The following is a 27,954-nucleotide window of genomic DNA, read 5'->3' as shown; positions in this document are numbered from 1 at the left end:
GGGTAGAAACTAAAAAAATGCTTACGCCCAATTTGCATTCCAGTTGTGATTTCGCCCTTCAGCAACCACCATTTGCGAAAGGGCTAAACCGTGAACATAGTTTGCAGAAGGGCGCGGTAAATGGGCTAAACTGACTCTGTCTTGCTGGGTAAATGGGCGAGCTTGACAGTATACTTTTTAATAGGGCTCAGCAAATGGGCGCATAGAAACCCAATGCAAATGAAAGGGAGCGTGCATCTTTTCTTTAAATTTGATGAAAATATCGAAAAATGTGCAATAACTATCGATTAGATATGATCATAGTAAATATTGCTTATCATTTTATATAATAGAACTGCCGTTTAAAGAATAATTTTATGAATAATAACCGTACGCCCCGGTTCTGTCTAAAAATGTAAGTTTAGCATTTATATTCCATATGATAAGGAGGGCCTAAGTCGAAATCTCGAAGAAAATGCATGTTTCGCCGTTTCGTTTTCTTTAATTATAAATCGAACTAAAACCATTTTAACTAATTTTCACCTCAATCTTTTAGTATTTTTGTCGCATAATGCCATAATAGCGAAAACGCAGTTTGTTTACATTTGCGATTTAAGCCCTAATGAAAGATCTATGCCGACTTTTGGCAACCTTACAGCGGCATTTAGAAAGCAGTTGGTGCTGCGTGGACATTTCGGTGGATGTCTCAATAGACCACGTATATAACGCAAATTATAAAAGAGCCTAATTGGTTTTTATGAACCAACCTAGAAACCAACTGATTATGAAAAAGTCTAAGGACCGATTTCGTCACCCTCGCTTAACGCTTAAGCCAGGTTTAAACGTACTGATGAACCTGGTTTTAAAGTTAAGCGAGGATGAAGAAATCGACCCTCACTGATTATAAAAGGTCCTGATTTCCAAAGGCCCCAACTGATTAAAGTGGCATTACTAGCAACACACTCATTATAAAAGGATTATCAGGGATTTTTGTATCATAAATGATTGTAAAGGCTTATAAAAGCGGCGAAACACCTACTCGATGAATTAATCGAAACTATTACTGCTCTAAGCCTAACTTTTCCAAAATTTACATATATCAAAAATAAAAATATGCATCGTTAACATACTTCGCAATAAGCATTATAACGTAGCCTAATATCTGCTTTAGATCCACATATAAAGCTGTCTTAAAGAGTCGTGAAGCCCTAAATACTGATATAATGCTGATGTTATGCCAGAAAAGGCGAAATATAGTGCTATTACTGTGCAGAGATTGACAGCTCGTTTCTGCAGTACCAATGCTATTATAAAGCACCAGCGCTCAAATGTCAGTTTTGAAAGCTTTATATTGGCAATGCTATTCAAAAGTTATAGTTGGCTGTCATTGTCCGCCATGGTTTTGAAATCATTTCTTATATTTCCTTTCGGTATGATGAGCAAAAAGGAAAAATTTTAAAATAAGATGTGGTGTTTAAAACCGTAATTGTCTCTCTTCTAATCCATTCTAATGAATATCCTTAATGGGTTTTCGTTCTCACATAATATGAATGTTTTACGAAAATTACCTTTAGTCAGTCTCGAACTGAGATACCTTGCCTCGTCAATCACGGTAAGTGCGCTGCGTTTGCTCCCTAAACTATATTGCACATGTTCGATTGAAATGAAATATGCCGAATATAATCTTCAAGAAGAGTTGCATAACAAATAAACCCACAGCATTACAATAGCATTATGTCGGCTTTTTCTTTGCTCTATAATGGCACAAAATGCACTTGTAAAGCTTACATGCTTTAAAGATCCTTGAAACATGTACGCGTTATATCAGTTTTATATACGCATATAGAGCAAGCGATAATGCTATATGTCGGCTGTTCAGTTATGCATTATTGATGCTAATATAGACCTTCATTGCATTGTTAATGCTGTAATGGAGTTTCAATGCAACATTAGTTCAAATATATAGCCAATATAGTGCAATGGCTTAATGCTTATGGTTACTTGGGTGGTACAGATTTTTTTTACATGACAGCAGGGTTAAATAATTGAACCCTGCGGTAAACAACAGGTAAACGTTGAGTTAGGCCGCCGACAGAGTGATGGCGAGAATCTAAAGTGGAGCAGATATTAGAATGTGATATGCGAGAAACCCGAGGGGCAAGCACTAAAGCTTCAATACGACGCAGTGCCAAACGTAGTTTTTAATTAGTTACTTTAATTACCATAAAGTACCAGAGTTGTTGCATTTGATTTGGAATCCATACTGACTCCATTCAGAAATCCGAACCGGTTCCGAAATGAGTTTAACTGGGCCATCCCAACCCTCTAAGAACGGTTGGTTTCAAAATCGTCCAATGAAGGACGTTCATTGGACCAATTTGGACATCGTCCAAATAACCGTTCAACGAACGTCCATCGTTGGACCCGTGTTGAACGATTTTAAAACAATTTTTTGGACTTCTCAGTGGGAAGTTTCATCTGCAAACTATGGTAGATCTGATAAGGCAACCTATAGAGTCGTGCAAGTCGCATGGGTTTGGATGTGTTATTGTCCTAAAAGAAAACAAACTAAAATATGTTTTTTTCAATAGTATCGGGCCTACAAATTGAAAAAGGACTGAGATATTAACTCACGGTACTAATCTGTATCAGAATATGCCTTAACCCGCACACCTCTAAAGATCCCTATTAAAATATTTCGTACATTTAAAGTACGAAGGTGCTTTACTCAAAATCTTGCCTATAATACTACGTTCACACTACAGAGTTAAAACATGTTTTAATAATTGGCAACAAGAAAAACGTCATCAAGATAGCGTTAAAACACGTTTTAACTCGTAGTGTGAACGTAGTATAAAGCTGCTTCGTATTGCAGGGTGCTAACGGTAGAAATTGTTATTTCTAAAGCGGGATGATAGTTATCCAAAGGAATGATCACATTAGAAGCTTCACTCACAGAACACTCGGGCAGAGCAATCGCATGCACGAAGACGAGGTCAAGAAAACGAGATTGGTGGTTGGAGATCGTGCTTTCTTGATTTAGTCCGTGGAAAGCCAGTTGCAAACGGCTGGCAGGATTAGTTGTCGAGGATGACGGGCTAGCGTAAGCGTATCCTGAAGCTACCCACATAAGTCCTGGTTGATTGAATTCACCAAGTACTATCATCGAGAGTACTCGAGAGTTCTCTCATTAGCAATACTGAAAAATTCGTTGAATCAAATTGGTCTTTCATAAATGTCCTTCTAAAGCACCCCCCTTAGCTAAAGTGTCCACTAGAGTGGCTCGCGGTTGTATGGGAAAACTTCAAAATGACTTAAACTAGCGGGCACAGAACTTTTTGAGTTCCTTTTGTGGTCCCAAATGCCTGTGCAAAATTTGGTAGCGGTTGGTTGCTTCCCGGGTTTGCGCATTGCGTTCAAAGTTCGCATGGGATTTTATATGGGAAAATCAATTATTTTGCATTTTAATTAATAAAGATCCCTATTTCACTGATAATGAAAAACCAGCTACATAAAACTATAGTTCAAACCTTGGTTAACAACTTTGTCGAAGACCGTAACTAGCTACGAGTTTTCAAAAAATAGTTATAACGATTTTAAAACTTATGGTAAAATCCAAATGCAGAAATTGATTAGTTTTTCCAACACTGCCGGTGCACCACTGACATCGACATTAAAAACTTAAATAAATGAGAATATATTCATCGCAGAGACTTGGTATCTTTAAATGAAATGTTCAGAATGAATTGCTGAATAAAATAGACGTAGTCAGAAAATGAAAAGAAGCGGGGGTGGGGGGGGGTGTCTTGTGTACTCCCCAGTCCCTTTTTAGATTGTTTTGTATAAGACAAAGAATCATTACGTCCTTGTAAAAGTCAAGGACCGAACTGTCTTAATATTTTGATAGACGCAAATATGAATCATTTACAATATTTAGGATTTACACCTAGAAAAACTCTAGAAAGAGAACTGCGGAGACTCCATTTTGGATCGATTGGATTCGCGTTTAGCTGTCAAAAAACGAATCCAATCGAACATTGCCTATCCTTATAACATTGGACGTGTTGCCATACAATGCCGGGGCATACGTTGCCAAAAATGCTGTTTTTCTCTCCACAGTTCTCTTACTAGTTTTTCTATTTACACCTACAAATTTGTTATTTTTGCTTGATGCAAAAACTAACTCAGGTCTGGAAATCGCGTTTCTGGACGGCTAAGAAATAGGGTTTTAAAATATGTAAAACTTATAAACTGTTGTACCATTTTAAATGAGATAACAGTAGAGCCCTTAAATAGTAGCACTCAAACACGTAAGATTAATTTTTAATTCGACGGTACAAACCTGCGTTGTGCTCCTTATGTTATACTAAACTATCTAAAAAGGGAACTGGGGAGTACACAAGCCTCCCCTTCTCTCTTCTTTTCATTTTCTGACTACGTCTGTGTTATTCAGCAATTCATTCTGAACATTTCATTCAAAGGTACCAAGTCTCTGCGATGAATATATTCTCATTTGTTCAAGTTTAAAGTATCGGTGTCGTGGTGTACTGACAGTGTTGGAAGAAATAATTAATTTCTGCATTTGGATTGAACCATAAGTTTTAAAATCGTTATAACAATTTACACAATTTACATGGAGAAAACCCACTAACTCGCATTTTTGCCGCTAGGTGGCACTGTATGCATCGTATTATCACTGCAAGTGAAAATAAGAAAGATAATTTAATTGTCTACAACTTTGCCGAAGACTGATAGTGGATTCGGCTTTATTAAAAGAAGTTATTAAACTTTTAGTGAAGTGATGTCTGAGTCAGTTTTGCATGGGGCCTAGTAGTGCATGGTTGTGTATCAATACTCGACTCGCGCGAACTAAACATTTTTGTGAAATTACCATAAGATTTAGCTTTAAGGTATGTTCAAAAGAATTATAGTAAATAATACGAGCCATGTTTTGGTCGGAACATTTTAGTTCCCCATTTTACCATATAGAGGGTGCCAACACTAACTTTTTAACGAAGAGAGATAGAAATTTGGTGTCTTCCACAAAGTTGTAGTACAGGCATTTTTCAATAATTCTTCCGAACATCTTGATACTCTATCTCTCTTCTATGAAAAGTTAATGTTGGCGCCCTCTATGCGGTCACAATTGGAACTAAAAATTTACAACCAAAGCACAACTCGTATTATGTCTTATAATTCTTCTGAACATACTATTGGACTAAACCCATCGATTATTTCACAAAAATGAATAGTTCGTGGGAATCGAGTACTGATACACAACCATGCACTGCTAGGCCCCATGCAAAACTGACTCAGACATCACTTCACTAAAAGTTTAATAACTTCTTTTAACAAAGCCGGATTCACTAGCAGTCTTCGACAAAGTTGTAGACAATTAAATTATCTTTCTTATTTTCACTCACAGTGATAATACGATACATACAGTGCCACCTAGCGGCAAAAATGCGAGTTAGTGGGTTTTCTCCATGTAAATTGTCGAAAAATCCCATACAAACTTCAGGTACGTTGGTCCGGTAGCTAGACTTGTCCGATTTGCTTCAAATTTAGTGCAAATACTCCTGGTGGGACTAGAAATCAAATCAGGGGTGGGCCGATTGCGTTTTCAAAAATTCATTATTTTTCTGGGCAGTCTAGTGTCCACCCTCTCGTTACTCGAAATGGAATAATGAGAAGGGACCCAAAACCAAGGTAATCTGGAGAGATTTATCAGATAAACCTTTCAGTTGCTTCCGTATTTTCCCCAAAAAATACGAGGAGTGTTTCCCATGTTTTATCGAGAGAATAGCATCGATGGAACTGAGGCTATCTGAAAAGATGAAGTAATGGTCTGTGGGTAATGTGTCACTGACTGCAAGGATATACTGAATAGCACCTAGTTCCGTGGCACAAATTGAAGATACCGAAACAAGTGGGCCCTTCGACGTTAGACCCAACAGTATAAAGCATCTTACAGCAGTCGACTTCTTGGAATTTATAATAAAAATGTTTGGGTCCACTTGCGGGCGTTTGGTCCGGTATTCCATAGCGCATCATTGTACGAATACAGTTCACTACTACCGACGTGATTCTATTGTTTAGAGCCAGATAAGATACGATTGTCGCTGGTTGGATTTTCCAGTTTTCGACTGCAACCAGAACCAGAGTTCCCAAAATCGATTTTTCAGCGGTAGAATGCCCGACAGGACCTCGTGTTGGTCGAGTGTATTCATTATGAACAACAATACTGAATTCTTTAGAGTATGATGTAATTTATGTTCACTGCGGAGCGGAAACAGTAGCATCCATATTCCATTACCGAGAGTATCGTTGTTTGATACAACCTAATAGGGTCTCCTGGGCGTTGACGAATTGCCATATGAGAAGTACATGTGCTTCTCCGAGAAAGTAAAATATTCAAAATTAGTGAAAGACCACGCTGGTGCAGCTTCTCGGAAAGAATGTGGAGAGAAACTGAATCTAAAGCCTCTTTATTGTTCAAGAAAACTGATGCCATCTACTTTTTGCTAACATATGCCTTTTGCATTTCGATTGAGAGCAACGCAAGGTAATCGTTCGCCGTTTTGTCCTTACGGAAGACTAATTGTGTATCTGACAGTAAACCGTTTGTTTCGACTCAATTATCGATGCGTAACAAGATCATTCTTCGAACGACTTTCGGATACAGGACAGAATTGCAATCGGTCGATACGAGTTGTGGTCGGAGGCTGGTATTCCTGATTGATGGAGGTTGATTGTGGGGAATAGAGTATGTCTATGAACTGCATTGGCAAAAGCGTTTTGGTATAATTTCATTGTATCTTATTCCTGATGCCTACAGGCATTTACCTTTATTCTTTTATCCCATTCTCTTCGATGAATGTCTCTACCCAAGCAACCAGAAGTTCGAATAAGTCTTAAAAAGCACACTTTAAAGTTCACATAAAGTTCTTAACGAACTTTCAAGCTGCATAAGCTTTAATGGAACTTGAAATCTGCTTAAGCCGCTATCAGAACATAAAATATTTTGCAAATTTACTTAAAACGAGAAGCTTATGCAGGTTCAGAGCACGCAATGATCCATAAATAAGCGAGCAACAACCAATACCTTCCACGTGTCGCATCATTGAAAAGATTTATAGGAACCATGAAGCCATTGTCCATTCCCTTTCACACTTGCGATTGTATGTATGCGAATAAAGATTACGTGGATGTGAACTGACGAGAGAGAGCCTCGGTTCGGTCGGCCTTCGGTTTGACAACATGCTTTCACGTGAATGTGTGCATCACGTTAGATACGTACCGATATGCAAGGGATCATTCATAAATTACGTAATGCTTTTTGGGAGGAGGGAGTTTTTGGTGTTCCGAGAAGTGTTACCTATCGGATCTTAATTTTCTCAGACCAGACACTACTTGCTTCGGGTTTATTGTAGCATTTTCGAAAGATGTTATTTTAGGAGCTACTGGATGTAGTTCGGTAAAGCGGATCCAGCGAAAGTTGCCCGATAAGAGTTGGATAGGGAATATGTTTTCGAACCATGCGCCGCAACAAATTCATAATGCAATCGCTTGCAATCAAGTATTTTCACCGGCTGAAGTAAGCGATGACTAAAATAGCCAACCCCGTACTGCAGCAGATCCTCGCATGTCAAACTCTCATTGTTGACGACGCGTTCAATCTCTACCCTTGCCGCTGGAATATACACATTATAGTCCCGTGAAAACTGCTCGCCGCAAGCAATATTGTTTGTCTGCTTTGAGTTGTCTAACAATACCCTGATCTTTTCGGGCGGAATTTTGATATTTCGGCAACAGCCGAGAACCAAATCTGCAGAATCTAAAAATAGAAATCTGCAAAAGATTCAACGATTTATTTTTCGACCGGAAGACCACATACGCGTTGGTTGGGAGTTCTTGGCTCCCCTCCTCCGACCTAATCGTTACCCAGAGCATAGGCTTAGGAGTCGAATCTGTCTCGAACTCCATTTGACCATTCGATGAGGAAACCATCCAAACGGTCAACGCACGGCGTCAGTGCCCGCGCAGACGGGAAGCAAAAATAAATGTGTTCAGAAAGATAAAAGTTGACTTCAAATCGGTTTCCAACGGCGCACCGACATAGTCTAATAATCGGCGAGAGATTTCTGGACAACCATCCGGGCTTCACACCAGCACTCAGAAGCAGTTCCAAAGCCGCCAGATCAATTACAGCAACTAATACTTTCTTGTTGGCACTGCGTAGACAATTGTCCTCCCAGGAACGCTGCGCCTAGTGGTGCACTGATGATTCACTGGCAAGATAACAACACCGTTTAGTTGTTCAACCAAAATGCACAGCAGAGCACTAACAGCGAAAAAAGCGTCCTACACCAGACGAAAACACGTTTACTATGACTTTTCGTCTTAGAAAATCTTGAAGGAGGTAAATTTTACGCATTGAAAATAAATTGATAAAAACTCATGTTCTCGATACTAAACTTTAAAAACTATATTTTAATATCAATAAGGTGGCTCTTTACCATGGAACTCTAGTGACGTGCGATAATGATGTTACCCGCGAGGTGAAAAGGCGTCTTGCAGCTGAAAATAGGGCTCAAGACGGACTTCCTAGCCAGCTGAAGTCCCGTAGTTTGCAGACTAAAACAAAATTCGCGTTGTACACGACATTGATAGTTCCGGTTGCCTTGTACGGCCATGAAACGTGGACTTTAAAGGAAACGTGGACTTTAAAGCGTTCGGTGTCTTCGAACATAAGGTGCTGCGAACAATACTCGGCGGTAAAGAAGAAAATGGCATCTGGCGGCGTCGCATGAATCACGAGTTATACCACGTATATAAAGGAGTTGTCAAACTAATAAAAAAAACGGCAGGCTGCGGTGAGCTGGTCATGTGGCACGAATGCTGGAAGAACGACAGGCGAAGATAATATTCAATAGAGAACCGGGAAGAGGCCGACGACTCCGTGGCAGGCCGCGTACACGATGGCTGTTTGCAGTTGAAGAGGTCCTAAAAGCACTCAATGTGCAGGGTGACTGGAACAGATTGGCCCAGGACCGGGTCCAGTGGAGGAGAATTCTTCAATCGGCGTAGATGCAACGATGCGAATGGTTGCCCATCAAGTATCAAGTGAGTAAAGGGGCTCTTATGTATTAAAAAATTTAGGGGTTCGACCCCACCTGGTCTTCAGCGTTTTTGATTCGCACTTGGTCTGCTGAGGGTTAAAATATAGTCAGCCTGAATCTGCATTACGGCGGCTTGATTTTTCACTCGTTCGAAAAAGGAATCTATCTTATGTACAGAATATTTAAAGTATTTCAAACCCAAGATAATGCAATTTTTGAATTCACATTTTATTTCACATTTTATGTATTTGGCAATAACTTTATCTGATTTAAAACCTACTGCCTGCAATTCTAATATTAGAAACTCATATCCATGTAAGTCGGAAATCTCTATCGTTGTTCTGCATCATAACGATTCGTTGATACAGATTAATAGCCGGTCCTAATTTCAATCCGAAACCGGCGAGAACATCTGATTTTCTCATTAGAACTAATGAAGGTCCGTCGATTTCCTGTTCACAAAAAAGACGGTCAATGTTAGCCTTATTCAACTTGTTGGTACTTACTTGTTCTTTGAAAAGATGTGCATGTTCTGGAAAATAATGTTTAAAGTACTGAAATACGTCGTCGCAAGACCAATTTTGTAAGTTCTCGAAATTGTCCAGACGAGGGTCCAACACTTTTTTATCACCAACATCATTGTGAGTAGCAACATGGCCCTCATCTTCAGAATCGTTTTGTGAGTTTTCATTATCTGTCATTATCTTTGTTTGACTGTTGCTTTCATTGATGGTGCCATCCGAAAGGGAGAACGAATCCTTTCTAATTTCATTGTCGCTAAAACCAGCAAACTCCTGATGAGCTTCATCGTCAGCGTTTTCCACTGGTTCTTGTTGCGGAACCTCTGCAGGTCGTTTCTCTTGGGACCGCACTGGTTGTTTTAGATCAATGCTTTCACAAGTGCAACGATTGCAAATCCAGGGTCCATTAGGACTGCTATCTAATTTCGATGGACCGTGGCAGTTCTGGTGAAATGCATTTTGACAATCGCAACAGAATAGTAAATTTCCCTACAGATGTTATTAAAAGTTTGATGTAGGATTACAACTGGCTTGCCGTAAACATAATGAAATAGTTCTACTTACACCGCGCAAAGATTTTCCACATACAACACATTCGATGCACTGAAAACAGCGAAAGTTCAGCTGAATTGGAAACTTGGAATACACCGGATGAGCGCGGAGACATTTTGAATGAGCTGGAAAATATTGCAAGTAATAAATGAGCGGTTATTAATTAAAGAATTACAGAACAATTTACCTCTAAAAGCACAACTAGAGCAATCGATCAATTTGAAACCACGCCTGAGCTGTCCAACCTTGTGACACATATCGCAAATTGGTTCACGTTTGAATTCCTGTTTCTGGGTGCTAATAACAGCAGCTTCGCCGCTTGACGATCCGGTCAATCGGACACCACCCTCGGGTGGTGAGATAGGACCGAAAACTTTTGGTTTATAAGTGGTTGTCTTTGCAACCGTAGGACTAAGTGGCAAACGAGGCTTAGCGACAGTAGTCGTTGCATTATCTCCGTTTTTATCTGGTTTTAAGGGTGATTGTGAAGTTGCAGTGTCTGGTTTACTAGACACCATGCCCGCAGGTGTCTCAGAAGAACTCGATTCAGGTTTACGGAGACGTTTTCTCGGCACGTAATGATCAGAGGGGTCGAACACAACTTTTGCTTTCTGCAAGATACCATATTGTTATCAAATTATTTACAACATTCAATTTATTTAATGTGCCTACGGTACCTTAGTCCTGGATCCAACGCGGGTTGAAATATTATCATTTTCCTGGGCGTGTAGTGTTCCCGAATAACTAGATGAAGCCGTTGTTTCTTCCATCGCTGATTTTTCTCCATTCTCCGAGTCACCGCTTGTTTTAGTTTTAGCCATTATTGCTCGAGGTAACGTTTCGAATCACTTTTTATTTCTGATACAGTATATTTGTGCAGTCAATTCTGGAAAATATTACACTTCTCCGCCAACGTTAAGATCTTCTACCTCGAATAGTGCAGAACAAACGCGCTGATTTGTTTGACGTTGTACCACAGATATACGCACCAACATGAATGACAGCTAAACTGCTACTAATAATTATATACTATCAAACCGCAATGCAAAGCACAGTGATATATGTTTTATATGTTTTTATTTTCTAATTGTTTTCAGTATTTGTTTAGGGATTATTTCGAACCTAATTATAATGAAACAAGCATAAAATGTTCATTGCAATTGCTCAAAAAGATTGGGTGTTTTAAGGTAACAGTCTAATTGTGCGAACCTCTGGTATCATACCTGCCACAGTGCTGCATCGATTTTCAATCACCATGGAATATTTTTGCAAAGCCAAAACGAATACAATTTTTACGGTTGCTTCAATTTCAATTCTCTTAAAGGTTTAACGTGTAATATAATTAACCTGCAAATAATGAGAAGCAACTTGACATACTCTAGATCTTCTCTTGGTTGTACAGCGGCTGAGCGGGTTAAACTAGATGCTGGCGATCGGTAGGCTATTGAAACTTTGTTCTAGGCTACCCGCTGTTTACTGTAAAAGTAGTGTGGGTAGCTTACTAAGGCAATCATAAACTACATTCTGCACATACAGCATGTAGGTAAAAACAGAGTTTATAATTACAAGTGGGTGCGAAGTTCTATTGTCTTCGTGCATTCACTGACGAAACCATCTGGTCTCTATTATTTTCCATTGGTATGTTGTGTACCCGGGGCAATAGGTAATAAATGAATGGGCTTATCGTATGTAAGAACAAGATAATATTCTATCAGAGCTAACAACGGCATGTACCCTCTAACGGCCAATTTCTTTACCTGGATGATTTTCGTTGAAAAGCGGTTTTCGGCTAATTGGTTACCAGCAACCTGAAAACTGGGTTTCAGCGAAAACCGGTTTTCATCCAGTGAAGAAATTGGCCGTAACAGCTATGATTTCTTTTCACGAATGACAATATGCTTTATAATTTTTTTTGCCGGAGCATAAACAACTTAATACTCTCTTCACGGGTTTGCTACTATATGCAAAAAGAGAATACAGGAACGATTTGCTCGGTGGTATTCGTTTTCATGAAGATCCTGCAAACGCGGGTAAGTAAACAAAGCTTTTTCCATTTTCTAGTTTTGGCCAGTTTTCCATCACCTTACGAAAAAAAATCCTTCGATGTATACAAAATTATGCTCTCTACTAGATGGCGGTCATCAGTGGTTGTCATCTTCGCTTTTCTCTGTGGAACAATGATGCCAACTATTTTTTTCAAAAAATTTAAAAGAATTTGAAAGTCCTAAAATTTAGAAAAGAAAAGCCTTATTGTGTTTTTAAGAATCGCTTTTATTACATTTCCTTGAAACAGTTGAAACGGAAAGAAATATCTTATTTCGGTGACGTAAAGCCAGTTTTTGTTTTTGAATAAACTTTAATACCTATCTTTATAGTTTGAAACTGTGTTTTCGTTATATACTCAAATAGTATTTCAAGAATCAACGAAATATTATTTTGTAATTTTTCTGGATCAATTTGGGCAATAATTAATTCTAGCCAAACATGTCAAATGGTCCTAAGTGAAAATGACAGTTTCTCTTTGTTTGCTTTCTCTTTCGCTAATAACTCGTCCGTGTATACGTTTGTTAATTAACTCTTAGCATAATATGCTAGTTGAAATGAGCGTTTTTCGATATATCCTGAAACAATATTGAAAAGTTTTATCAAATACATATTTGTATTTGGTTTTATGATGACGCCGTAATAATCGAAAGAGAAAGTAAACAAAGAGAGGCTCTCATTTGTAATTAGGACCATTCGACATGTTTATCGAAAATTATCTAAGATCAGGACTACACAATATTATGCCGTTTTTTGCTTGAAGCGAAACTGAGTCAGTTTCTAATCCCAACTGCTGTCAAAATGTATCAACTGGCAGCGGTTGGGGTTAGAACCTAACTCAGTTTCGAGTTAAGGCAAAAACGCCTTTAGTCAGCAGGACGATGCAAAAATCTACCAGATTGTGTTATTGTAGACAATACTTCACACTTTTAATTGCGCATTTGATTATCAAAACTCTTTTTCTTCATTGAATACAGACAAATAAATACAGATTTTTTAAAACGAGGATACAGATTTTCAACAAAATCATCTGGCAGCTCTCATTGGAATATCGAGAGCAGGGTGGCCAGACCTGCCGATTCATCGGTAGTCCTACTGATTTTGGTCTTCCCTACACTGAAAGAAATCCAAACGTTAATTCTATTTGCTTCAAACCGCTTAAAATTCATATGAAGAAGAAATGCTATTGTTATCACGCGCACACATACCTTCTATGTGTCAACTGTATAAACTATGTATGCACACACATAAGTTATATGTGCATATTATTATAGAATGGGGTTTTATGTGCCTAATAGTTATGAAATGTGAATGTAAGATTAATATTTCTTGTGAATACACACATTAGGTTTATGTGCCAGCAAATAGTGTCTATATGCCTCCGTTAATTGCAAAAATCTATGTGTAAAATCAATAGGCATAACGTTTACTTTTTTTGAGTGTACCGATTCACAGACGACTAAGGCAAAACTACCGATATTTTCTTATTCCTACCGAAAACTACCGATTTTATTGATTTTGGACACATCCTACTCAACATTCATTTTTGAGTTGGATTAGGTCTGAGATCTGTGGTTTCAGTATTTTACAATTCTATGTCAACACTGCGTTTTTTGGACAACATCCCGGCCTGCCGAAAAACTTTTAGTGACTTGACCGATATTAAGGAATTCTATCTGGCCACCCTGATCGAGAGATTGGGGAATATTTCATTTTTGTTTTGTTTCGTTTTCGCTGTCAAAGAAAGTTCCATTACGGAACGGTCATTAGTTTTGTTTATTTCGGTTGTACTTAATCGTTTTCGGAGATTTTTTAATTCAAAGTAGAAATTATTTTTCTAGAATTTAAGTTTTTTAGAAGATTCACAGTACCATGGATAAGTTTTCCGATGTCTGTAAACTGGAACAGAGCAACAGCGGTGTCGGAGGCCTGATAATCAAGAAAAAGGATAGCGACAAGGATAAGGATGTTTTCAAAAAGCCCAAACCCTCACTTTTAGGGTTGGACAAATTAGCCGCTGCTCAGCGAGCTCGTAAGCAACAGGAAGCGGCTCGTCTTTCATTCAAAAATTCTGATGGCGATGATGTGGATGATTATGATGGAGATCCTGGTTACAGGCATGAAAAAAGTAAGGCCGCATCTAGCAAAGTATACAGAGAAATTGCGGTGGAAACGCCAACATACACTGGAGGAGTTAGTGACTTAGCTAGAAAACGCCAGGAAGAACGGTACAAAGATGATCAAAGCAAGGGTTTGTATGCTTCTTCGAAATCGAGAAAAAGAGAACATGATCGTGATGATGACAGAATGCGACACAAGTACTCGTCTAGTAGTTCCAGAAGTCACCGTGGCGAGTCTTCTCATAGGACACCGGGGTATGCATGAATAGAATATTATCGCTTAATCGGAATTTCCTTATCTAGTATTTTATTATGATAATTTTCCAGACATTTCAAAGATGAACCCAGAACACCTCGAAGCGACAGGCGAATGGACGCATTTGGATGGGAAGACGACGATGATCGACAACCTTCGACGTCGAAGAAATCTTCTTGGGATTATCCAACGCCAAAGATTCCCAAAGGTTCAGAATCGGTGAGAAGTAACCGATCATCATCGCGGCGCAATAGAGAAGACGATACGCCGAGACCAACGCCTGCACACAAATACAATAAATGGGCCCCTGATAGGAAAGAATCCGGTGCCACTCCTCACACAACTAGGAAGGGTATTCCATGGGACACTGAAGAGGATAAAGATTTGTGGGAAAAAGAGCAGGTTCGCCTAGACCGAGAATGGTACAGCATAGGAGAAGGTTACGACGAGGATAATAATCCTTTCGCGGGAACTAGTTCGGAGTATCTGCAGAAACGAGAAGAACAGTTAGAACAGCGTAGAATTAAACGAATGTCGGCTCAGCAACGACAAATTAACAAAGATAATGAACTTTGGGAGAAAAATCGGCTGCTAACTTCAGGCGTTGTCATGTCAATCAATTTCAATGAAGATTTTGATGAAGAAGCAGTGGAACGAGTTCATTTATTGGTACATCATACAGTACCCCCTTTTCTGGATGGACGGATTGTATTTACGAAGCAGCCGGAACCTGTGATTCCCGTAAAAGATGCCACTTCCGACATGGCGATAGTTGCAAGGAAGGGAAGTCAGCTTGTGAGAACGTATCGCGAACAGAAGGAACGACGAAAGGCTCAGAAAAAACATTGGGAATTAGGTGGAACCAAACTCGGTAACATTATGGGAGTAGCCAAAAAGCAGGACGACGAAGATGCTAAGTATGACGCCGAAACTGATACAGCAGATTATCGGAAGGATCAGAAATTTGCACATCATTTGGAAGCACAGGATAACGAAGCTGAGTTCACGCGAAAGAGACCAATCTATGAACAACGACGTTCCTTGCCAGTCTTCGCAGTGCGTCAAGATCTACTTAATGTAATTCGAGAGAATTCCGTTGTTATTATCGTTGGTGAGACGGGGAGTGGTAAAACGACACAGTTAACGCAATATTTGCATGAGGATGGTTACAGTCGGCTAGGTATGATTGGTTGCACACAGCCTAGGCGTGTGGCAGCAATGTCTGTAGCCAAACGTGTTTCGGACGAGATGAATACGAAACTTGGACAAGAAGTGGGATATGCCATTCGTTTTGAGGACTGCACTTCGGAGAAAACTGTAATCAAGTATATGACAGATGGTATATTGTTACGAGAAAGTTTGAGGGATAGTGATTTGGATGGATATTCAGCAATCATTATGGACGAAGCTCATGAGCGGTCGCTTTCAACTGACGTTTTGTTTGGTTTACTGAGAGATATCGTTGCTAGACGCAGGGACTTGAAGCTGATAGTCACTTCTGCCACTATGGATGCTACTAAATTTGCAACATTTTTCGGAAACGTTCCGAACTTTACAATCCCTGGTCGAACATATCCGGTAGATGTAATGTTTAGCAAAAACGTGTGCGAGGACTACGTTGATTCGGCAGTTAAACAAGCTCTGCAAATTCATCTTCAGCAGTTGGAAGGAGATATGTTGATTTTTATGCCCGGTCAGGAAGACATCGAAGTTACTTGCGAAGTGCTTGCCGAGAGATTGTCTGAAATTGACAACGCTCCTCAGCTTTCGATCCTTCCTATTTACTCGCAGCTTCCATCAGATTTACAGGCAAAAATCTTCCAACGATCTGCTGAAGGTTTGAGAAAATGCATTGTAGCTACAAATATTGCAGAAACGTCACTTACTGTAGATGGCATTATCTTCGTGATAGATTCCGGCTATTGTAAGCTTAAAGTTTACAACCCTAGGATTGGTATGGACGCATTACAGATATACCCAATTTCACAAGCAAACTCAAACCAACGCTCAGGACGAGCAGGAAGGACGGGTCCCGGACAGGCTTTTCGTCTCTATACCGAACGGCAGTATAAGGATGAACTGCTTGCTCTAACTGTACCGGAAATTCAACGGACCAATCTGGCAAATACCGTTCTGCTACTAAAATCGCTAGGAGTAGCCGATTTATTACAATTTCACTTTATGGATCCACCACCGCAGGATAATATCCTTAATTCGCTGTACCAGTTGTGGATCCTGGGAGCTCTCGATCACACTGGTGCGTTATCTCCGCTCGGAAGGCAGATGGCAGAGTTCCCGCTCGATCCGCCCCAATGTCAAATGTTGATCGTTGCCAATCAAATGGGATGCAGTGCGGAGATTCTCATCATAGGTACTGATTCAAAAAAAAAATGTTTAGCTTTTAATTAAATTCAGTTATTTTTTTTAGTGTCGATGCTTTCGGTACCGTCGATATTTTACCGTCCAAAAGGCCGTGAAGAAGAAGCGGATAACGTTCGAGAAAAATTCCAGGTACCAGAATCGGATCATTTAACCTACCTCAATGTGTACCAGCAGTGGAAAATGAACAAGTAAGTGCCTATTAATACTCGTCTACCAAAATTCTTTTTCATAAATGCTTTATGGTTTTTTGTGGGTTTAGTACTTTTATTTTGATTTTAATTAAATTTGTTATTGTTGTTTATCAGCTCCCAGGCAGCTAAGCTTCCTCCCATAAGCATACAAGCTAGATAAAAACCTATTAAACTTAAGCGTAATATGTACTAGATCAGCGGTTCTAAACCTGGGGTACACTGCCGTTATATACATGTTTGTCCCATGTTCTACGGAATTCCCTATATGTGTATTACAGTGGGACATGGTTACATGAAAAAAATAAAATTTCGCTCCGAGTAACTTTTTGGGTTCCATTTGGGTCCTAGAATAACTGTGCAAATTCTAAGCTCGATTGGTGAAACTATATTTTTGCGCCCATGGTTTAAAGTTTACATGGGATTTCGTATGGGGAAATCGAATTTTACGAAATAATTCATCCAACAGTCGCCCAGTGCTTCCTAAAAATCAATCAATGTAATTTTTTTATTGCAAATTTATCAAGGAAAAAAAGTCTCGAAGACCGAAAAACGATTTGATGATTGTGGAAAAAGTTATTAAACAAAAATCAACTAATGTTCTGAAAATTGATGAAAATTTCAATTTTCATAGCACCACCGCTGCTGACGGTCGAATTATATACAGAATTTTTAATTTTCTCCAATTTTAAACAAAAGAAGTCTCACTTTACCCTCAAAACTCTTGGGAAGTGACCAAACAGTTCAGATCGTTGATTTAGAACAGTAAATGAGAGTCATATCAAAATTATATATAATCGTACAGCCAAATGCAGTGGGGCTAGAAAAAATGAATATTTTTCCAATCGTCAGAGCATCAGTCGATTTTTGCTTAGTAGCTTTTTCCACAATCGTCAAATCGTTTTGCGGCCTTCGAGGCTTTGTTTCCTTGATAAAAGTCGATTTTTCCATTCGAATTCCCATATAAACTTTAAACCATGGGTGCAAAAATATAGTTTCAACGATCGAGCTTAGAATTTTCACAGTAGTTCTAGGACCCAAATGGAACCCAAAAAGTTACTCGGAGCTGGAATCTAATTTTTGTCTCACCCTAATGTGTATATAGGGACAATTATGCGTATAACGGCAGTACAGGAGATACTGGAAACAAATTTGAAACAAAAACGCAGAAAAAATTAGCATATTTAAACCAAAAATTTGTGTTATTGAATCCAATCATTTATTGTTTATCACTTTAACAAACAAAATATTTGAAAATATTTTTTTATTAAAACAACAACAAATTTTTGCTTTCAATAAATACATTTTTAGTATCAATAATTTTCTTTTAATTTCAATAAAATAATTATTGAAAAACGGAACGATAATTTTGTTTTATTGAAACAATAAATAAATTTTATTGAATTCAATAAATAATTTTATTGTCTCCCGACCAATAATTTAATTTATTGAATTTAATGCATAATTTTATTGAACCTACAAATCTTTTTTCTGCGTGAAATACAAGTAATGGCGGTTATTACTCCATTTCCACACTGTATTTCAAGACCTTGATACATATTTCTTAAAAAGACACATGTAACATTTTAAATTGAAATTTTCATTGTAGATACTCCTCAAACTGGTGCAATGAACACTTCATTCACATCAAAGCAATGCGGAAGGTTCGCGAGGTTCGACAGCAGCTCAAAGACATCTACGTTCAGCAGCGTCTCGATGTGCGTTCGTGTGGCACCAATTGGGATGTGGTAAGAAAGTGTATTTGCTCGGCTTACTTCTACCAGGCAGCTCGATTGAAAGGTATTGGAGAATACGTCAACCTACGAACAGGAATGCCTTGCTACTTACATCCAACGTCGGCCCTGTATGGACTAGGAACTACACCGGATTATGTTGTCTATCACGAGTTGGTGATGACTGCTAAGGAGTATATGCAGTGTGCTACTTCGGTGGATGGGTTTTGGTTAGCGGAATTGGGTCCCATGTTTTTCTCGGTCAAAGAAACAGGCAAGAGTAGTCGCGAGAAACGGAAACAGGTTCGTAATAATGTTGAATGTTGGAGTTGTGATATTTTGCAATACAAGTTTTTATTTCAGGCAGCAGAACACTTGCACGAGATGGAATCTCAAATGCAAATGGCTCAAGAGCAAATGGAAAGGCAAAAGCAGGAGGAAACAGAAAGGCAACAACAGCAAATGATAAAGCAAGAAATAATCACACCTGGAGCAACGCCCAGAAGAACCCCGTCACGAATAGGATTGTAAAAGTGTGATTGGAACATTTTCATTATACTACGCCAATAAAACACAATAAAAAAGAATAGTTTGTTGTTATTAGTGCCACTAGTGACCAGTAGATTAGCTCGAAGCGTCCAATGTTCTTGGATAGGAACATCTAGTTGCTGATGTGAACTTTGCCATATAACTGATTAAAAACTTTAAAAGCATAAAACCAGTTGGTAATGCCGTACTGCGTTTGTTCATTACTAACGATTCTAAGTATGTTTTAGATATATTGCTGTTCAAATTGCTCCTGGAGTTCTTTTCGAATATATTAAACTTTTTTTTTAATAAAATAGGAAGTTTAACGGTATATATGAGATCCCGCGAATATGTAAAAATCCACGGTAATGTATTCCCAGGTTGGCAGCTGTAGTCTTTAAGTACGTATCTGTAAGGGATACCAGCGCGCACTATTTTGTGGTTTTCAGCTATTCAAACTCGAATGCTGGAATAATGCTCAAAGCAATTCCAACGGTCAACTACTTTTTAATGATTGCTCTGCTCGTTAGTATACATCATCAATCGATTGGGTTTTGACAGATCAAAGTCACATTTGCAGCGAATTAATTACACATGCTGATTTTGATTCTATTCACCTTCCAGTAACTTTTTATCAGGAGGCAGTTTCCAATCCCATTAGCGCAGTTTTTAATGATTACAAATCGAACTGGGAAAGGTACAAAATCTATATTGAGAACAATGTTAAGCATGATCATGATTTACAAAATAAAGCTGACATTCATACGGCATTACAAAATTGTAGTGACTATAGTTTGTGCTAGAAATTTATCAGTACCAACAACAAAGATCAAATTTAATACTCCTATTATTGACGGCGATCTTCAACTTCTGATTTGTTCGAAGACGGCAATATCAACATTCTCGTGATCCTGCTATGAAGTTTATCTGTCAGAATCTACAAAAAATCAAGCATAGATTCACACTTACGAAATGAAAATTTCGCGAAAGAGGTTGAATAAATCAAACCATATTCTAAACCTTTCTGGAAACTTTCTAAGAATCTTAAGAAACATCAGAAACCAATTCCAGCTTTGAAGGAAGGCGACCACATACTTCTTACAAACGAGGAAAGAGCGCGAAACCTTTCTCAGCAGTTTGAAAGCGTCCATAATTTTAATCTCAACGTTGTAAGTAGGACTGACAACGAAGTTGTACATGAAAGTGATTCAAATCAAGAATTTTTTTGAAGCAAACTATGATGAGATGATCAAATCCATCATAAAAAAGTAAAAAAACAACATAAAAGCACCATAGCATGTTGCTACACGCTACTGGTCAGGGGTTTGACGCCTTTGGGTGACGCGTAGATCACAAACTTGTTATGGCAGTTTGTATTCTTTCGATGCGTCGAGTACATAATACGTGTAACATCTTAGTGCTGCGAGAGCTCACTCCAAAAATTATATTCCAGTTTTTTATATTTTTCTTTATTAAAAATAAGTAGAAAGATTTTTGTATTGAAAATCGTAACCGTCGAAAAAAAATCTATTCAAATGGACCTAATTCTAAGATTATCATCTCATTATTGAATAGTGAAAAAAAACTACATATTTTATGTGTCTATTATAGAGAAATGGATCGAAAAATATTTATAAATAATAATAATTAATAACGATAAATGAAGAAAACCATAGCTTTTTGAATATTACATTAAAATTGTACTTTTGACCGGTAGTGTATATTAGACGCAATCATTGTTGAATGGATATTTGTTACTTCTTGATCCACAGATGTTGGTTTTGCAGCTGCTTGTGGTTTAGCAAAAGATGGTTGTGTGCTGGTTTTAGTTGGATTGGTTGGATTATTCTAAACCGTTACTGTGTTGGGTTTTCTCAGGTGTAGCGCCTTTGTGCAGAACAGGCATATAGGAATCGGCCATGGATGGATGACCAGTGTTGTCTGATTATGTGAAACATCATCGTGTAATAAATCTGAGATTGTTATGTATGACGTGCGCAGAAAATTCTCAAGGAGGGGAGGGGTTTGATTTTCTAACGTTTATTTTAAAAGAAACGTATAGAAACCCTCAAACTTTGAAGATTTTTTCAGAGGCCTGGACCTAGTCTTGTGAACCAAACGACTCTGCTTAACAAATTGGGTAAATGTTTGTTATCGAGAAGGAGTCATCAAAAGACGCCGCTGCATAGTGGTAGGAAACCCCAAAAATGTGAACTTAATTCACTATAGGCCAAACCATCGAATATATTCACAGGGTATCTTTGGACGAATTGTGCGTAAGAATATTCCCCACAACCTTTTTAAAAAATAAAATTAGGCATGGCTTACTACGATCAAATTAAAAAAAAAAACTTTATGCTGACGAGGTAGAAAGTTGGTGTCTTCGACAAAGTTTTAGAAATGCTCGTAATAAAGAATTTTGTTGAACTAATTGAACTTGTAGGATTTAATGTTATCGATTTGTAAAGCGTTTTCTATGGCAACACTATTTCCACTGTGACTTTTCGTTCAAACTGTGCTCCAGACAAATGTTAAGGCATTAAAACCACATAATATTGCTGAAGACTGTAAGTAAAAATACCCAACTAAAAAATCATTACAAAATGAGCTTAAAACCTTCTTACCTTTATTATGCGTAGTGCGGACATTGAAAATAGTGTCTGCTCATCCATTTTGGTTTGCAACTTTCTCTCTTATACGCAGTTGAACTTGGAGTAAAAAAATTAAAATTCTTCAATAACTCTAAAACGAATGAGTATTTTTACAAGAGGTGTGCGCCGCGCCGCCGATTTCAGGTACAATTTTTATATGCAGTCTTCAACAATAATTTAATTTTTGCATGTAGTCTTCAACAATATTATGTGGTTTAAATACTTCAATATTTGTCTGGAACATCGTTTGCACAAAAAGTCACAACGAAAAAAGCTATATTAAAAAGCTAAATTTAAGGGGTTTGCCTTTGAAAACGCTTTATAAATCGATAACATTAAGTCCTACAAGCTCAAGTTGTTCAACAAAATTCTTCATTATGAGCATTCCTAAAACATTGTCGAAGACACCATCTTTCTACTTCGTCAGTATAAAAAGTTAATTTTTCTAGTTCAATCATAGTAAGCCATGCCTCAATTTAATTTTTATCAGATTGTGGGAAATATTCTAACGAACAATTCCTCCAAAGATACCCTACGAATATATTCAATGGTTTCGCCTCTAGTGACGTTTTTGGCATTTCCGACCACTGTGCGTTGCCTGCTGGCTCGTGGTGGATTCGGATTGATTTGTAGTAGTTGTTGAGCCAACCGACTAAACTTAAACCTCTTGTACCTCGTAATCCTCATCCATCCGGGGCAACCGTTAAGTACTGCTTTAGTATCAGGAATCAGAATATATTGGCTCAAATGGCACGTTCCCCGTACATAGTCGGGGATTTGTGCCTTGCCGTGTGTTTTCATCATTTCCTGAGCGGAAGGAAAGGACAAGGACGTGTGAGGAAGTAGAATTGGAAGGGTGGGAAAAAAACAGCACAAAACAAAAATAAACAACAGGTGAGTTAAACTCACAAGTAGTTCAACTTGCCTGCGAATAAGCCTAAAGCTCTTTACCACATTGGACAAGAAACTTCAGTATGTCTCTGAGTTTCAGTCGACCAAACATGGTTTCGTCTATATAAGGACGGCTGAAGACCCGAAATCGCAATTGCGCTACCGCTGGACAGTTGCATATCAGATGATATGAGGTTCCGTAGTCGGATTCACAAAGATCACATGAAAAAGACTCAGCGCGCTGAATAGTTGCCATGTGATAATTGAGTTTGCAGTGGCCGGTTAAAGCCCTGGTCAGCATGCCGCAGTGGAGCTTCGAAAAATGTAAGAGATTTTTCGAAACCACTGGGCATGGTTGTTCTAGAAACGCCTTTGTTTGGCGACACGTTTGTAGATTTCTCCAATAATTGCGGTGCTCGGACGAAGCCCAGGACCTTATTTTTTCCCGTATCCAACTTGTCGAAATTGGCAGCGCGGGCTCAGGACCAACGAAGTCAATCGCTGAACCTGTCCTGGCCAATTCGTCAGCCCATTCATTTCCAGTAATACCGCAATGTCCGGGCACCCAGACAAGGTAGATAGTGTTGACAATGCTTAGTTCTTCGATTTGGGTTCGGCACGCGATCACTAGCTTGGACCGGGATTTGTCTGAGCTAAGGGCCTTGATTGCAGCCTGACTATCGGAGCAGAAGTTTATAACTCTGCCGGACAAACTCAGTTGAAGGGCCGATTGCACCCCGCACATAATCGCAAAGATTTCTGCTTGGAATACAGTACAGTATCTACCTAGTGAGTGAGATTGTTCCAATCTCATTTCACGACAGTAGACACCAGCACCAGCACGTCCCTCCATCAGAGAACCGTCAGTGTAACAAACCACTTGCGTTTGTTGTTGTCTTTCCATAAAGCCAGACAACCACTCTTCTCGAGAGGGAATCTTCACATGGAATGTCCTGTAAGGAAAACTACAAGTGAGTGTAATATCGCTGGGAGCAAGAATATCTTCACCCCATGTAACCATTTGTGACCACAATCGTGTATGACTGGTAGCAAGATCAACATGATTACTGTTCCAAAGCCCAGTAACCTGCAGTCTGTATGCACATCTGTATGATAGTGCTTCTTGTTTTAAGTGTATGTGTAATGGTTTGATATTTAAAAGTGCCTCAAGAGCAGCAGTCGGAGTCGTGGTGAAAGCACCAGTCAACGCCATGAGCGCCATTCTTTGCAGATGGTTTAGCTTTGACTGGACTGTCACCACCTCTCCCCTCTGCCACCACACAAGGCATCCGTATGACAGTATTGGACGTACAATTGTCGTGTAAATCCAATAGATGTATTTAGGTTTGAGACCCCAGGTCTTTTCAAAAGTTCGTCTGCACTGCCCGAAAGCCATGCACGCTTTCTTGACTCTGAACTCAATGTGAGCAGACCAATTCAGTTTTGGAATCCAATATGACTCCAACGTATTTGACTTGATCTGCACACAGTAGCTCAGAATCAAAGAACTGCAAGGGACGAACTCCGGTTGTTATTCGCTTCTTCGTTAAAAGAACCATTGAAGTTTTGCTTGGGTTAACTGATAGTTTAACCTGTCGACACCACTGTTCGACGGCTCTTAATGCCTGTTGCATTAAGTCAAAGATTGTTCCGATGCAAAATCCAGTAATTAGTATTTGGTAATCGTCAGCAAACCCGTAGGTTGGAAATCCAAGCTCATTGAGTTTCTTCAACAAGCCGTCAGCTACTAAGTTCCATAACAAAGGTGACAGAACGCCGCCCTGAGGACAACCGCAAATACTCAACTTCCGTATCTCAGCCTGTCGCAGTGACGAGCAAAGTATGCGGTTACTAAGCATTGCGTTTATCCAACCTGAGATACATGCAGGTATCCCATGACCGTGCGTCGCTTCCAGAATAGACTGGAAGGACACATTGTCAAAAGCACTCTCAATATCTAGGAATACACCCAAGCTAGATTGCTTGAGTGAGAAGGCTTTCTCAATGTTGTAAACAACATCGTGAAGCAGAGTGATCGTGGATTTCCCACACTGATATGCATGTTGCATTTTGTGCAGTGGATATTCAACTAAACTAACGTTCCTGATGTGATGATCGATTATCCGTTCCAAAGCTTTCAGAAGAAAAGAACTTAAGCTGATAGGCCTAAAACTCTTGGCTTCTTCATAGCTTGAGCGCCCCCCCTTTGGGAATAAATCTAACAGTTATTTCTCGCCATGCTTTCGGGATATACCCGGTAGCAAGACTGGAAAGCAAAATCTTTTTCAAGACATGTTTAAGAATATCAAATCCCTTTTGCAGTAGCACGGGAAGTATTCCATCTTTTCCGGGTGATTTGTATGGAGCAAAGCTGTCAACTGCCCACTTGACCGATTCAGTGGAGACCAATGTGCGTGCTAACGCCCACGAGTCCGAATCACCAGAATGAGATCTGTGAGCATTGTTCAACTCCGGATCGATACAACCTGGAAAGTGTGTGTCGAAGAGACAATTAAGAACATCTTTTTCGTCCGTCACATAAACACCATCTCTGGTTTTTAAGGAGTTCATCTGAAAATCATTCGATTTGGAGAGAATTTTATTTAATCTGCCAGCCTCGTTCAGACTAGAGACATTAGTGCATAGGCTTTGCCAGCCAGCCCGTTCTGCAGATCTAAGACATCTCTTATATGCACTACGAGCTGTACACTACGAGTCATCACGCTGACGCCGGTTCCAAGCTCTTCTCATAACTTTCTTCATTCTTTCAAGCTCAGCCCTCCACCAAGGGGTTCCCCTAGTCGATTTAACAGTACGAAGTGGACAAGCTTCTTCGTAGGATGCTAATATGAATGAGTTTGTCGTATCCACGACGTCATCTAAGTCGTCTAGTTGACTAGTTGTTGGAAAATATCCATGAAATTTAGTCGCCAAGTTTTCCAAAAAGAGGTCCAAGTTTGTAGATTTAGGATTACGATATGTCACCACATTGAAGGTGACATCAAAATGATCGAAAAATATATATTTATGATCGGATAGAGACGGTTCAGTTTCATTTGGAACCTGCCAATTTCCCAGTTCATGCAAAATTCTATCAGAGCAAAGTGTTATGTCTAACACCTCCTCCCTCCCAGACCTTGCAAAAGTTGGTCGGTTTCCCACATTCAGAATATGGAGATTTGTACTACTTATGTACTCCATCAGTTCAGAGCCTCTCAGATTGATGTCTGAGCTGCCCCAAATGATGTGATGAGCATTCGCATCACTGCCGATAATGAGCGGAAGCCCATTTCTGCTACAATATGATACAACGCTTTTGAAATCATCAGAAGAAGATGATTCGTTATGCGGTAGGTATGCTGAACAATATATATATTTTTTGTCTACGTTTCCGACAGTCAGTGTAACTGTGACAACACAGATATCGCGAGTTGTGAGCTCCGATATGAGACACGCGTCAATAGCCTTATTTGCAAGAATGCAAGCACGAGGCATTTCACGTGGGTTAGTCATGCCTGTCTTGTTGTAAGCAATGAAGGCAGTGTTAAGTAACTTTCCAAAATAGAAGTTTCCTTTATGGAAATACGGTTCTTGAACCAATGCTATGGAAGCTTTACCTTCCTGCATGAGTCGAGATAAATTCATAGTTGCTGTACGTTTATGTTGGAGATTGACTTGTGCTATTCTAACCATTGTTGATTAGAGAACTGTACATTTCATCTCCAACACAAATTGCACAACAACTAGAGGACACCAAGCGAGTTGGGATGTTAACGCATTTAGCGAGCCATATCAGGTTTAAATGGGACATAATCACTTGATTCCCACGATTTGCGAAGAAAATAATGGTCCACTGTGTCAGAGATTCGCATAACACAGTAAGGGCAAAACCCAAAATGCTCCGTGCGCGACTGGCATATTTTAGACCCTCCAGTCATTAAGTCCTCGGCACGGAACTACACCTTGACTTAAGGTCTCCTACTTTCAGTCGCCTCCTACGACATGGGAGCAGGACTCCAGTGGCTCAATTCTAGGCCGGATACCACACGGCCTCTGGGCAGGTTCATCTGTACACATCGAAATTTGATAATCGAAACTCAACAAAACTTCACCGAACTACCATCAGCCGAGAGTCTCAGCAAACCCCCAGCCAACAAAAATTCGGCAAAATTAAGTGGATCATCGGTGAAAAAAATAGGTGTGTAGATTGAACGTTCCGCTGCGTAATGCAGCATACTGGGGAGTTCGCCCGACTCTTCCCAGGCTCCGTTCGCCATTGAGAATGTTTTAAACCCCCTCAACAATTTTACCCATAGCACGGGTCGCATGACACTATGGAATTGGGGTTCCCTGTTTCCCACTGAAACAGGTAGTCCGTAGTGTAATTCTTAGCCGGTTGAAACAACCACTACTGACACTACACGGCTTATCTAGGCTGTTCGGTGAAAGAAGCTGACATTGAAGAACAGCTTCCATATTTCGATGGGAAGGAAGGAAGGAAGGATAACGGGAGGAGAGGGATTTGGGCTAAGCGCTTATTTAAAGGCGGCGCTGGCTCGCCTTGTCAGGGCTGCTTTAAGGCATGTGGTATTTAGGCCTAGAACGTATAGGGCCCACTACCTCGTCCTACCACACCCGCAGTCAGCCCCCGCTGCTGGTTCGGGTCGCGAATCACAACTAGTTGCTATCGCGATTAAGCATTATCCACCACCTATGACCCGCCCGGTTGCTTGCAGCTCAGCTTCCCACGTAGCGTTCCTCCACCACCACGGGTTTCGCCTCTAGTGACGTTTTTGGCATTTCCGACCACTGTGCGTTGCCTGCTGGCTCGTGGTGGATTCGGATTGATTTGTAGTAGTTGTTGAGCCAACCGACTAAACTTAAACCTCTTGTACTTCGTAATCCTCATCCATCCGGGGCAACCTTTAAGTACTGCTTTAGTAAGGATTGTGTTCTTGCTTATTTTGTTTTGTGTTAATCGTCATGTT

The 27,954-nt window shown here is 39.5% G+C and overlaps 2 protein-coding genes across 2 annotated transcripts; one reads left to right on the top strand and one right to left on the bottom strand.

Moving 5' to 3' along the window:
- Positions 1 to 9,309: 9,309 nt before the first annotated feature.
- LOC131676374 (uncharacterized) lies at positions 9,310 to 11,185 on the bottom strand. Its single transcript, XM_058955446.1, has 5 exons — positions 10,852 to 11,185; positions 10,362 to 10,785; positions 10,187 to 10,299; positions 9,608 to 10,111; positions 9,310 to 9,553 (listed from the first exon to the last, which is right to left on the bottom strand). The coding sequence occupies exons 1-5, from the start codon at positions 10,993 to 10,995 to the stop codon at positions 9,407 to 9,409; spliced, it is 1,332 nt and encodes a 443-aa protein (XP_058811429.1). The 5' UTR covers positions 10,996 to 11,185; the 3' UTR covers positions 9,310 to 9,406.
- Positions 11,186 to 13,939: 2,754 nt separating this feature from the next.
- Positions 13,940 to 19,483, top strand: LOC131676826 (pre-mRNA-splicing factor ATP-dependent RNA helicase PRP16). Its single transcript, XM_058956175.1, has 5 exons — positions 13,940 to 14,592; positions 14,665 to 16,964; positions 17,022 to 17,163; positions 18,773 to 19,199; positions 19,260 to 19,483. Exons 1-5 carry the CDS (start codon positions 14,090 to 14,092, stop codon positions 19,425 to 19,427), a joined length of 3,540 nt encoding a protein of 1,179 aa, XP_058812158.1. The 5' UTR covers positions 13,940 to 14,089; the 3' UTR covers positions 19,428 to 19,483.
- Positions 19,484 to 27,954: the final 8,471 nt, after the last annotated feature.

This window comes from Topomyia yanbarensis, chromosome 1 (assembly GCF_030247195.1).
Source record: "Topomyia yanbarensis strain Yona2022 chromosome 1, ASM3024719v1, whole genome shotgun sequence".
Lineage (NCBI taxonomy): Eukaryota > Metazoa > Arthropoda > Insecta > Diptera > Culicidae > Topomyia > Topomyia yanbarensis.
The sequence above is the reverse complement of the archived record's forward strand: the minus strand, read 5'-3'. Positions and strand labels throughout refer to the sequence as shown.

Excerpts from the sequence above, each read along its gene's own strand:
- LOC131676374 (XM_058955446.1), bottom strand. The coding sequence starts at position 10,995 with ATGGCTAAAACTAAAACAAGCGGTGACTCGGAGAATGGAGAAAAATCA. Across the intron at positions 10,786-10,851 it reads GCGTTGGATCCAGGACTAAG|AAAGCAAAAGTTGTGTTCGA; the intron begins GTACCGTAGGCA and ends GGTATCTTGCAG. Across the intron at positions 10,112-10,186 it reads GTGGAAAATCTTTGCGCGGT|GGAAATTTACTATTCTGTTG; the intron begins GTAAGTAGAACT and ends TAACATCTGTAG.
- LOC131676826 (XM_058956175.1), top strand. The coding sequence starts at position 14,090 with ATGGATAAGTTTTCCGATGTCTGTAAACTGGAACAGAGCAACAGCGGT. Across the intron at positions 16,965-17,021 it reads TGCGGAGATTCTCATCATAG|TGTCGATGCTTTCGGTACCG; the intron begins GTACTGATTCAA and ends TATTTTTTTTAG. Across the intron at positions 19,200-19,259 it reads GTCGCGAGAAACGGAAACAG|GCAGCAGAACACTTGCACGA; the intron begins GTTCGTAATAAT and ends TTTTTATTTCAG.